The 13186-nt window shown below is 50.0% G+C and overlaps 1 protein-coding gene across 1 annotated transcript in view; it reads right to left on the bottom strand.

Moving 5' to 3' along the window:
• pappa2 (pappalysin 2) overlaps window positions 1-11052 on the bottom strand; it is a 514150-nt gene extending 503098 nt beyond the window's left edge. Inside the window, exon 1 of the mRNA XM_085977999.1 lies at window positions 10410-11052. Coding sequence (XP_085834125.1) covers window positions 10410-11052 — 643 coding nt within the window. The remainder of the gene's footprint in view (window positions 1-10409) is intronic.
• Between the last annotated feature and the right edge of the window lie 2134 nt (window positions 11053-13186).

Below are 13186 nucleotides of genomic sequence, written 5' to 3'. Positions count from 1 at the left end.
TTGCCTATCCACCGTCAACCCTTTGAGTGCCATTCCCCAATCAATCCTACCCAACTCGCTCCTCAGACCATCGTAGTTTCCTTTATTTAAATTGAGGACCCTAGTCTCTGAGTCAACTACTTCATTCGCCATCTTAATGAAGAATTCGATCATATTATGATCGCTCCGACCCAAGGGGCCTCGTACAACAAGATTGCTAATTAATCCTTTCTCATTACATAATACCCAGTCTAAGATGGTCTGATCTCTGGTTGGTTCCTCGACATATTTGGTCCAGGAAACCATCCCGTAAACACTCCAGGAATTCCTCCTCCACAGTATTGTTACTAATTTGATTGGCCCAATCTATATGTAGATTAAAGTCACCCATGATGACTGCTGTGCCCTTACTGCACGCTTCTTTAATTTGCCTTTTAATGCCATCCCCAACCTCCGCCTTACTTTTTGGCGGTCTATATACCACTCCCACTAATGTTTTTTCCCCTTAGTATTCCTCAATTCTAACCATACAGATTCCACATCATCAGAGCTAATATCCTTCATTACAATTGTGTTAATCCCTTCTTTAACCAGTAATGCTACCCCACCTTCTTTTCCTTTTTGCCTATCTTTCCTGAATATTGAATACCCCTGGATGTTGAGTTCCCAGTCTTGGCCATCCTTGAGCCACGTTTCCGTAATCCCAACCAAATCATATTCGTTTACCTCTATTTGTGCAGCCAATTCATCCACCTTATTACAAATGCTCCTCGCATTAAGACACAAAGCCTTCAGGCTTGTTTTTTTAACGCTCTTAGACCTATTAGAATTATTATGCCATGTTTGATTTAAAGCGTTGATTTCTCTGACTGCCGCTTTTGTTTTTCTCCTTCCTATCTTTTGCTTTTATCCTTGTTTCCCTTTCCTCTGTCTCCCTGCTCAGGTTCCCAACACCCTGCCATTTTAGTTTAAACCCTCCCCCACAGCACTAGCAAACACTCCCCCTAGGGAGGTAATAAATTCTGTAGAGGTGATGGGGCCGGTAGAGGTGAGGGTGTATATTCTGTAGGGGTGAAAGGGACGGTACAGTTGAGGGTGTATATTCAGTACAGTGATGGGATGGTACAGGTGGGGGTGTATATTCTGTACAGGTGAGTGTGTATATTCGGTACAGTGATGGGAACAGTACAGGTGAGCATGTATATTTGGTACAATGATGAGGATGGTACAGCTGAGGGTGTACATTCTGTACAGTGATGGGATGGTACAGGTGAGGGTGTATATTCTGTTCAGGTGAGTGTGTATATTTGGTACAGTGATGAGGACGGTACAGCTGAGGGTGTATATTCTGTAGGGGTGATATGGATGGTAGAGGTGAGGGTGTATATACGCTACAGTAAAGGAATGGTACAGGTGAGGGTGTATATTCGGTACAGTGATGGGGACAGTACAGGAAAGGGTGTATATTCTGTAGGGGTGAATGGGCCGGTACAGTTGAGCGTGTATATTCTGTACAGTGATGGGACGGTACAGGTTAGGATGTATATTCTGTACAGGTGAGTCTGTATATTCGGTACAGTGATAGGGATGGTACAGGTGAGGGTGTATATTTTGTAGGGGTGATGGTGGCGGTACAGGTGAGCATGTATATTCGGTACAGTGATGGGACGTTACAGGTGAGCGTGTATATTCGGTAGGAGTGATGGGGGTGGTACAGGTGAGCGTGTATATTCGGTAGGGATTTGGGGCGGTACAGGTGAGGTAATATATTCTGTAGAGGTGATGGGGCCGGTAGAGGTGAGGGTGTATATTCTGTACAGTGAGGGCAACAGTACAGGTGAGCGTCTATATTCGGTACAGTGATGAGGACGGTACAGGTGAGGGTGTATATTCTGTAGGGGTGATGGGGACAGTACAGGTGAGGGTGTATATTCTGTCGGGGTGATATGGATGGTACAGGTGAGGGTGTATATTCGGTACAGTGATGGAACTGTACAGGTGAGGGTGTACATTCTGTAGGGGTGATGGGGACGGTAGAGGTGAGGGTGTATATTCGGTACAATGATGGTACGCTACAGGTGAGGGTGTATATTCGCTACAGTGATTGGGACGGTACAGGTGAGGGTGTATAATCTGTTGGGGTGATGGGGACAGTACAGGTGAGGGTGTATATTCTGTAGGGGTGAATGGGATGGTACAGTTGAGGGAGTATATTCGGTACAGAGATGGGACGGTACAGGTGAGGGTGTATATTCTGTACATGTGGGTGTGTATATTCGGTACAGTGATAGGGATGGTACAGGTGAGGGTGTATATTCTGTAGGGGTGATGGGGATGGTACAGGTGAGGGTGTATATTCTGTAGGGGTGAGTGTGTATATTCGGTACAGTGATGGGAACAGTACATGTGAGCGTGTATATTCGGTAGAGTGATGTGGACGGTACAGGCGAGGGTGTATATTCGCTATAGTAATGGAATGGTACAGGTGAGGGTGTATATTCTGTAGGGGTGATGGGGACGGCACAGGTGAGGGTGTATATTCGGTACAATGATGGTACGGTACAGGTGAGGGTGTTTATTCGGTACAGTGATAGGGACAGTACAGGTGAGCATGTATATTCGGTACAGTGATGAGGACAATACAGGTGAGCGTGTATATTCAGTACAGTGATGAGGACGGTACAGGTGAGGGTGTATATTCGGTACAGTGATGAGGACGGTACAGCTGAGGTTGTATATTCTGTACAGTGATGGGGACGGTACAGGTGAGCTTGTATCTTCTGTAGAGGGGGGGTAGGGATGATACAGGTGAGCGTGTATATTCGGCACAGTGATGGGATGGTACAGGTGAGGTTGTATATTCGGTAGGGGTGGTGGGGATGCTACAGGTGAGGGTATATATTCTGTAGAGGTGATGGGGCCAGTATAGGTGAGGGAGTATATTCGCTACAGTAATGGAATGGTACAGGTGTGGGTGTATATTCGGTACAGTGATCGGGGCGGTACAGGTGAGGGTGTATATTCTGTAGGGGTGATGGGGACAGTACAGGTGAGGGTGCACATTCTGTACAGTGATGGGGCAGTACAGGTGAGGTTGTATATTCGGTAGGGGTGATGGGGATGGTACAGGTGCAGGTGTATATTCGGTAGGGGTGATGGAGGCAGTACAGGTGAGGGTGTATATTCAGTACAGTGATAGGGGCGGTACAGGAGAGGGTGTCTATTGTGAAGGGGTGGTGGGGACGGTAAAGGTGAGGGTGTACATTTGGTAGGGGTGATGGAGGTAGTACAGGTGAGGGTGTATATTCGGTACAGTTATAGGGGCGGTACAGGAGAGCATGTATATTCGGTACAGTGATGGGAACGGTACAGGTGAGGGTGCATATTCTGTAGGGGTGATGGGGACCATACAGGTGAGGGTGTATATTCGGTACAGTGATGGGACAGTACAGGTGAGGGTGTATATTCTGTAGGGGTGATGGGGTGGTATAGGTGCGGGTGTATATTCGGTACAATGATGGTACGGTACAGGTGAGGGTGTATATTCGGTACTGTAATTGGACAATACAGGTGAGGGTGTATATTCGCTACAACGTTGGGGACGGTAGAGGTGAGTGTGTATAATCTGTTGGGGTGATGGGGCTAGTACAGGTGAGGGTGTAAATTCAATAGGGCTGATGGGGACGGTACAGGTGAGGGTGTATATTTTGTAGGCGTGATGGGGGCTGTACAGGTGAGCATGTATATTCGGTAGGGATTTGGGCCGGTAGAGGTGAGGGTGTATATTCTGTAGGGGTGAATGGGATGGTACAGTTGAGGGAGTATATTCGGTACAGTGATGGGACGTTACAGGTGAGGGTTTATATTCTGTACAGGTGAGTGTGTATATTCGGTACAGTGATAGGGATGGTACAGGTGAGGGTGTATATTCTGTAGGGGTGATGGGGATGGTACAGGTGAGGGTGTATATTCTGTAGGGGTGAGTGTGTATATTCGGTACAGTGAGGGGAACAGTACAGGTGAGCGTCTATATTCTGTAGGGGTGATGGGGACGGTACAGGTGAGGGTGTATATTCGGTACAATGATGGTACGGTACAGGTGAGGGTGTTTATTCGGTACAGTGATAGGGACAGTACACGTGAGCATGTATATTCGGTACAGTGATGGGACTGTACAGATGAGCGTGTATATTCGGTACAGTGATGAGGACGGTACAGGTGAGGGTGTATATTCGGTACAGTGATGGGACTGTACAGATGAGCGTGTATATTCGGTACAGTGATGGGGACGGTACAGGTGAGCTTGTATATTCTGTAGGGGGGGTTAGGGATGATACAGGTGAGCGTGTATATTCGGCACAGTGATGGGACGATACAGGTGAGGTTGTATATTCGGTAGGGGTGGTGGGGACGCTACAGGTGAGGGTATATTTTCTGTAGAGGTTATGGGGCCGGTACAGGTGAGGGAGTATATTCACTACATTAATGGAATGGTACAGGTGAGGGTGTATTTTCGGTACAGTGATTGGGACGGTACAGGTGAGGGTGTATATTCTGTAGGGGTGATGGGGACAGTACAGGTGAGGGTGCACATTCTGTACAGTGATGGGGCAGTACAGGTGAGATTGTATATTCGGTAGGGGTGATGGGGATGGTACAGGTGCAGGTGTATATTCGGTAGGGATGATGGAGGCAGTACAGGTGAGGGTGTATATTCGGTACAGTGATAGGGGCGGTACAGGAGAGGGTGTCTATTCTGAAGGGGTGATGGGGATGGTAAAGTTGAGGGTGTACATTCGGTCGGGGTGATGGAGGCAGTACAGGTGAGGGTGTATATTCTGTAGGGGTGAGTGTGTATATTCGGTACAGTGATGGGAACAGTACAGGTGAGCGTGTATATTCGGCACAGTGATGTGGACGGTACAGGTGAGGGTGTATATTCTGTACAGTTGAGGGTGTATATTTGGTACAGTGAGGGGAACAGTACAGGTGAGCGTCTATATTCGGTAGAGTGATGCGGACGGTACAGGCGAGTGTGTATATTCGCTATAGTAATGGAATGGTACAGGTGAGGGTGTATATTCTGTAGGGGTGATGGGGACGGTACAGGTGAGGGTGGTACAATGATGGCACGGTACAGGTGAGGGTGTTTATTCAGTACAGTGATAGGGACAGTACAGGTGAGCATGTATATTCGGTACAGTGATGAGGACGGTACAGGTGAGCATGTATATTCAGTACAGTGATGAGGATGGTACAAGTGAGGGTGTATATTTGGTACAGTGATAGGGACAGTACAGGTGAGCATGTATATTCGGTACAGTGATGAGGACGGTACAGGTGAGCGTGTATATTCGGTACAGTGATGAGGACGGTACAGCTGAGGTTGTATATTCTGTACAGTGATGGGGACGGTACAGGTGAGCTTGTATATTCTGTAGGGGGGGTTAGGGATGATACAGGTGAGCATGTATATTCGGCACAGTGATGGGACGGTACAGGTGAGGTTGTATATTCGGTAGGGGTGGTGGGGACGCTACAGGTGAGGGTATATATTCTGTAGAGGTGATGGGGCCGGTACAGGTGAGGGAGTATATTCGCTACAGTAATGGAATGGTACAGGTGAGGGTGTATATTTGGTACAGTGATCGGGACGGTACAGGTGAGGGTGTATATCCTGTAGGGGTGATGGGGACAGTACAGGTGAGGGTGCACATTCTGTACAGTGATGGGGCAGTACAGGCGAGATTGTACATTCGGTAGGGGTGATGGAGGCAGTACAGGTGAGGGTGTATATTCGGTACAGTTATAGGGGCGGTACAGGAGAGCATGTATATTCGGTACAGTGATGGGGCGGTACAGGTGAGGTTGTATATTTGGTAGGGGTGATGGGGATAGTGGTACAGTGGCATAGTGGTACAGGGCGGCACGGTGGCATAGTGGTTAGCACTGTTGCCTCACAGCGCCAGGGACCTGGGTTCAAATCCAGCCTCGGGTGACTGTCTGTGTGGAGTTTGCACATTCTCCCCGTGTTTGCGTGGGTTTCCTCCGGGTGCTCCGGTTTCCTCCCACAGTCCAACAATGTGCGGGTTAGGTTGATTGGCCATGATAAAAATTGGCCCTTAGTGTTAGGGGGGGATTAAATACGTGGGGTTACAGCTTGGGTGGGATGGCTGTCGGTGTAGGGACCGGATGCTAGGGTTTGGATGATCAGCCATGATCTCGTTGAATGGCGGAGCAGGCTTGAAGGGCCGCATGGCCTACTCCTGCTCCTATCTTCTGTAAGTACAGGTGAGTGTGTATAATATGTAGGGGTGATGGGGTTGGTACAGTTGAGGGTGTATATTCTGTAAGGGTGATGGGGACGGTACAGGTGAGGGTGTATATTCGGTACAGTGATGGGAACGGTACAGGTGGGGGTGCATATTCTGTAGGGGTGATGGGACAGTACAGGTGAGGGTGTATGTTCTCTACAGTGATGGGAACGGTACAGGTGAGGGTGTATATTCTGTAGGGGTGATGGGGACGGTATAGGTGAGGGTGTATATTCGGTAAGGGTGAATGGGACAGTACAGTTGAGGGTGTATATTCGGTACAGTGATGGGACGGTACAGGTGAGCATATATATAAGGTACAATGATGGTATGGTACAGGTGAGGGTGTATATTCGGTACTGTGATGGGGCGGTATAGGTGAGGGTGTATATTCAGTAGGGGTGATGAGGCGGTACAGGTGAGGGTGTATATTCGATACAGTCATGGGAACAATACAGGTGAGCGTGTATATTCGGTACAGTGATGAGGATGGTACAGGTGAGCATGTATATTCTGTAGGGGTGATAGGGATGGTACGGGTGAGCATGTATATTTGGTACATTGATGGAATGGTACAGGTGAGGCTGTATATTCTGTAGGGGTGATGGGGACGGTACAGGTGAGGGTGTATATTCGGTTCAGTGATGGGGCCGGTACAGGTGAGGGTGTATATTCTGTACAGTGATGGGATGGTACAGGAGATGGTGCATATTCTGAAGGGGTGATGGGGACGGTACAGGAGAGGGTGTATATTTGGTAGGGGTGATGAGGATGGTACAGGAGAGGGATTATATTCGGTACATTGATATGGACGGCACTGGTGAGGTAGTATATTCGGTTCAGTGATGGGACGGTACAGGTGAGGGTGCATATTCTGAAGGGGTGATGGGGATGGTACAGGTGAGGGTGTATATTCTGTACAGTGATGGGACGGTACAGGTGATGGTGCATATTCTGTAGGGGTGATGGGGACGGTACAGGTGATGGTGCATATTCTGTAGGGGTGATGGGGACGGTACAGGTGAGGGTGTATATTCTGTAGGGGTGATGGGGAAGGTACAGGTGAGGGTGTATATTCGGTAGGGGTGATGGGGATTGTACAGGTGAGGGTGTATATTCGGTACAGTGATGGGACGGTACAGGAGAGCATGTATATTTTGTAGAGGTGATGGGGACGGTACAGGTGAGGGTGTATATTCGGTACAGTGATGGGGACGGTACAGGTGAGCATGTATATTCGGTACAGTGATGGGATGGTACTGGTGAGCGTCTATATTCAGTACAGTGATAGGGGCGGTACAGGTGTGGGTGTATATTCGGTACAATGATGGGACGGTACAGGAGAGAGTGTATATTCGTTACAGTGATAGGGATGTTAAAGGTGAGGGTGTGTATTCGGTACAGTGATGGGAATGTTACAGGTGAGGGTGTGTATTCGGTCAGGGTGATTGGGACGGTACAGGTGAGGGTGTATATTCGGTAAGGGTGATGAGGATGGTACAGGAGAGGGATTATATTCGGTACATTGATATGGACGGCGCTGGTGAGGGTGTATATTCGGTTCAGTGATGGGGCCGGTACAGGTGAGGGTGTATATTCTGTACAGTGATGGGATGGTACAGGAGATGGTGCATATTCTGAAGGGGTGATGGGGACGGTACAGGAGAGGGTGTATATTTGGTAGGGGTGATGAGGATGGTACAGGAGAGGGATTATATTCGGTACATTGATATGGACGGCACTGGTGAGGTAGTATATTCGGTTCAGTGATGGGACGGTACAGGTGAGGGTGCATATTCTGAAGGGGTGATGGGGATGGTACAGGTGAGGGTGTATATTCGTTACAGTGATAGGGATGTTAAAGGTGAGGGTGTGTATTCGGTACAGTGATGGGAATGTTACAGGTGAGGGTGTGTATTCGGTCAGGGTGATTGGGATGGTACAGGTGAGGGTGTATATTCGGTAAGGGTGATGAGGATGTTACAGGAGAGGGATTATATTCGGTACATTGATATGGACGGCACTGGTGAGGGTGTATATTCGGTTCAGTGATGGGGCCGGTACAGGTGAGGGTGTATATTCTGTACAGTGATGGGATGGTACAGGAGATGGTGCATATTCTGAAGGGGTGATGGGGACGGTACAGGAGAGGGTGTATATTTGGTAGGGGTGATGAGGATGGTACAGGAGAGGGATAATATTCGGTACATTGATATGGACGGCACTGGTGAGGTAGTATATTCGGTTCAGTGATGGGACGGTACAGGTGAGGGTGCATATTCTGAAGGGGTGATGGGGATGGTACAGGTGAGGGTGTATATTCTGTACAGTGATGGGACGGTACAGGTGATGGTGCATATTCTGAAGGGGTGATGGGGACGGTACAGGAGAGGGTGTATATTTGGTAGGGGTGATGAGGATGGTACAGGAGAGGGATTATATTCGGTACATTGATATGGACGGCACTGGTGAGGTAGTATATTCGGTTCAGTGATGGGACGGTACAGGTGAGGGTGCATATTCTGAAGGGGTGATGGGGATGGTACAGGTGAGGGTGTATATTCTGTACAGTGATGGGACGGTACAGGTGATGGTGCATATTCTGAAGGGGTGATGGGGACGGTACAGGAGAGGGTGTATATTCAGTAGGGGTGATGAGGACGGTACAGGTGAGGGTGTATATTCAGTAGGGGTGATGGGGATGGTACAGGAGAGGGTGTATATTCGGTAGGGGTGATGAGGATGGTACAGGTGAGGGTGTATATTCGGTAGGGGTGATGAGGATGGTACAGGTGAGGGTGTGTATTTGGTACAGTGATGGGGATGTTACAGGTGAGGGTGTGTATTCGGTACATTGATGTGGACGGTACTGGTGAGGGTGTATATTCGGTAGGGGTGATGGGGACGGTACAGGAGTGGTTTCACATGGTATAGGTGATGGAGATGACAAATCTATGGGTGTATGTTTGGTTGAGCTGATAGGATTGGACTTGATTATTGGTTGATATGGTTGCAATAGTATGGTTTTCAGTGTTTGTTTGGTACAGGTGATGGAAATGTTGCAAGTGTCAAAGTTTGTTGATCGAGGTGATGGAGAGTCACAGTGGTTCTGTTGCCGGTGGTATCCCTGGTGTTGGTGTATATTTGGTGTGGGTGGTGTCCCTGGTGTTGGTGTATATTTGGTGCGGGCGGTGGCCCTGGTGTTGGTTGTGTATTTGGTGCGGGTGGTGTCCCTGGTGTTGGTGTATATTTGGTGCGGGTGGTGTCCCTGGTGTTGGTGTATATTTGGTGCGGGTGGTGTCCCTGGTGTTGGTGTATATTTGGTGCGGGTGGTGTCCCTGGTGTTGATGTATATTTGGTGCGGGTGGTGTCCCTGGTGTTGATGTATATTTGGTGCGGGTGTTGTCCCTGGTGTTGGTGTATATTTGGTGCGGGTGGTGTCCCTGGTGTTGGTGTATATTTGGTGCGGGTGGTGTCCCTGGTGTTGATGTATATTTGGTGCGGGTGGTGTCCCTGGTGTTGATGTATATTTGGTGCGGGCGGTGTCCCTGGTGTTGGTGTATATTTGGTGCGGGCGGTGTCCCTGGTGTTGGTGTATATTTGGTGCGGGCGGTGTCCCTGGTGTTGGTGTATATTTGGTGCGGGCGGTGTCCCTGGTGTTGGTGTATATTTGGTGCGGGCGGTGTCCCTGGTGTTGGTGTATATTTGGTGCGGGTGGTGTCCCTGGTGTTGGTGTATATTTGGTGCGGGTGGTGTCCCTGGTGTTGGTGTATATTTGGTGCGGGTGGTGTCCCTGGTGTTGATGTATATTTGGTGCGGGCGGTGTCCCTGGTGTTGGTGTATATTTGGTGCGGGTGGTGTCCCTGGTGTTGGTGTATATTTGGTGCGGGTGGTGTCCCTGGTGTTGATGTATATTTGGTGCGGGTGGTGTCCCTGGTGTTGGTGTATATTTGGTGCGGGCGGTGTCCCTGGTGTTGGTGTATATTTGGTGCGGGTGGTGTCCCTGGTGTTGATGTATATTTGGTGCGGGTGGTGTCTCTGGTGTTGGTGTATATTTGGTGCCGGTCCATGTTACAGGTGTTATGTCGAAGTTTGCCCCGCCCGCCTTGCCCTTACCTGCGACGATGGCCGGGTTGCTCTGCCCTCCCTCCGGTTTCAGCCACATCTCGGCGGTGAACGGTCCCCGCGGCATCCTCACCTCCCGCCGCGGCTTCAGGCGTTCCTTGCCCCCGGAAAGGTAGAGCGCCGTGCCGGCCGACGGCTGGCATTCCGCCGGCGGCCCGGAGGAGACCCAGCCCGCTCCCAGGGGCGGGGACCTGGACCTGCCGCCGGCGCTCTCTGCTCGGGGGGATGAGCCGCTGTCTCCGCCCGGGGAGCCTCTCCGGCTGGCGGCAGCTACTGCGCCGCCGCTCTCTCCGCCGCGGTAAGCGCTGCTGCCCTCGGGATGCGGGCTCCTCTTCTCCCCGCTCCTGCTGCCCGGGTGCCCGTGCTCGGCCGCCCAGGGGGACGGGCTCCAGGCAGCGCCCGGGTCGTCGCGCCGCCGCGGGTACAAGGCGAACTGGGCTGCTGTCGATGCAGAGCGCCGGCTCCTGCCTCCCCGCTCCGCCGGCCGGCAGGGCAGCTCTCCGGGGCTCTGGCTGGTGTCCGCCCGGGAGACCAGAGCTCGCTTGTAGTGCCAGTGCGGGTTGGCCCGGATCAGGCTGAATGTCAGAAGGTCCAGGGAGGTGCTGAGCACCAGCAGCAGTCTGAGGGTCAGCATGATGAGCAGTCCTGGGCTGAAGGGGATCAAATCCTCTTTCTAAAGCTCAGGTAGAATTACCTCCTGCTAAAAAAAACTTTCCCTTTTTAAAAAAAAACCTTACTTTTCTTGTTAAACTTTTTTTTGTTTTAATCTCCTGAATTTAAAACTCAGCCCTGGGGTGGGGGGGGGGGGAATAAACTCCTATTGCTTAAAGGCTGCTGAGGTGCATCTATTACTAGATTTGCAATGACATCCAGTCACCCTGTGAGCAGGACTCGCTGTCTGCTCTCTCTCTGAGATCATTGCTTTCCCCAATGCAGGTTGAGCATTTTTATACCGTGTCCTGTCCTCTCCCTGGATCGCCCTTCTCTCATACATTCTGCTCCCTTACGGGTATCCCCCCTTTTATCTTCTTGGCACATCTACATCTATTCTTCATTGTTTCAGTGGATGGGTGGGTGTGTGTGTGTGGGTCTGTCTCTCTTTATAATAATCATGTGATCCGAGGAGGTAGGGAAAAGGGGGAGAATGCCGTCAAATTCTCAACAGCAACCCAGTGAGACTCAACCAGATAACCTGATGCTGTCGAACAGAAGAAAACTAAAACGCGCCCCCACCCCCTCTTCCCCTTACCCCGACTGCGAGAACTCCTTTTGCACTTGTAAAATGTAATCGGTCTCTTCCCCTCACCTCCCCTTCCACAACATCCGATGTTAAGTTTGCTGGAAGGGATCCCGCCAGCGGCGGCAACCGGTTCCCCTCTGTCTCAGACCAGCCGCACCAGTCCCCTGTGCAGCCCCCCTTGGCCCTCCTGCACTTTTGCGGGGTGACTGACTGACTCTCGGCTCCCCGTCCCTTCCAGCCCGCTGCACAGATTCGAAGGGAGTTTTGCACTCACGGTTCAAACCTGGACTCGATTCTCCCCCGAGCCAGACGGAAAGAGAGGCAGACACACATATAGATACACATAGACACATATAAATACAAACACACACGCATAGACACACATTGATATAGATGCACACACATGTAAATGCACATCGATATCGACACACCGATATATTGATACGCACAGATACAACGATACCAGCTGCCCGTGTAATTTGTATACATTATGTGTTAAAACTCTTGCACTGGATTCAGCTGATGTAAAGCCAGGCGGGCAGTGAAGAGTCGCCGCATCTGCCTGACACGTGTAACAAGGTGTGTTTGGCCAATAGCATCAAACGCCATCATCCTACTGACCCACAAATTTAAGGCTCATTCCCCAGTTGTCACACAAACCGGCTCCAGACTCCGTTTAGAAGTGAGCTCTCCGTTACTGATCAATATGGGGTGGAGTGTTTTTTGTTGTTGCACACATACATTCAAGACCGACACGTTTATTACTTAAACAAGAAGATCACATTTTAAATGGGAACCGACGCTGCAACAGCACAGTTTTCCCGATCATAACAGAATGTATTGGCAGTCAGTCCGTGGGCTGGGGCCCCTTCTGGGTACGAGCTGCCCGCAGTAGGAGGCGGTAACGCGGCCCAGATTGAATTTGGACACTGCCCTTCCTTTTCTATGGGGCTTGTAGAGTTGCAGACAAACAACGTGGGAACTTAAGCATTCACAACCATGGGCCTGTGGTGTCACGGACACGCAGCATGCCCTTCAAGCTTTACTTAATGTCTCTGTCCCCAGAACTGAACTTTAAAAAATAAATAAAACAGGAGCCAGATTAAACATTGCCTCCTATGCCTTTAAAAAAAAGAGCAATGCTGTTGAGGATTTTCTGATTTACGAGCCTGAAATACATGTTTAGGGCACTTTACAATGATGGCACATGGGTAGGGATTGAGGCTTTGCTGGCGAACAGCTTCCTGTAATGAGGTGGGAACTGAGTGGAATCATAATTCTGAGCTTTCTTCTGAGGAATTGGATCGAAGCATGAATCTGTGTTATTGGGATGGGAGAGGTGACGTTACAATCAGGAGTACATTGTCGTTCAGTAAACATCATCATGTCTATATAACTGTCAGCCATGGCTCAGTGGGTAGTAGGTTCAGGTCCCACTCTGAGGAGACTTGAGCACAAAAATCTAGCCTGACACCCCAGCGTTGTATTGAGGGAGTGCTGCACTGTCTGAGGTGCTGTCTTGTGGATG

Source organism: Somniosus microcephalus, chromosome 3 (assembly GCF_052327205.1).
Source record: "Somniosus microcephalus isolate GS21.2 chromosome 3, FLI_Smic_1.0, whole genome shotgun sequence".
Lineage (NCBI taxonomy): Eukaryota > Metazoa > Chordata > Chondrichthyes > Squaliformes > Somniosidae > Somniosus > Somniosus microcephalus.
The sequence above is the reverse complement of the archived record's forward strand: the minus strand, read 5'-3'. Positions and strand labels throughout refer to the sequence as shown.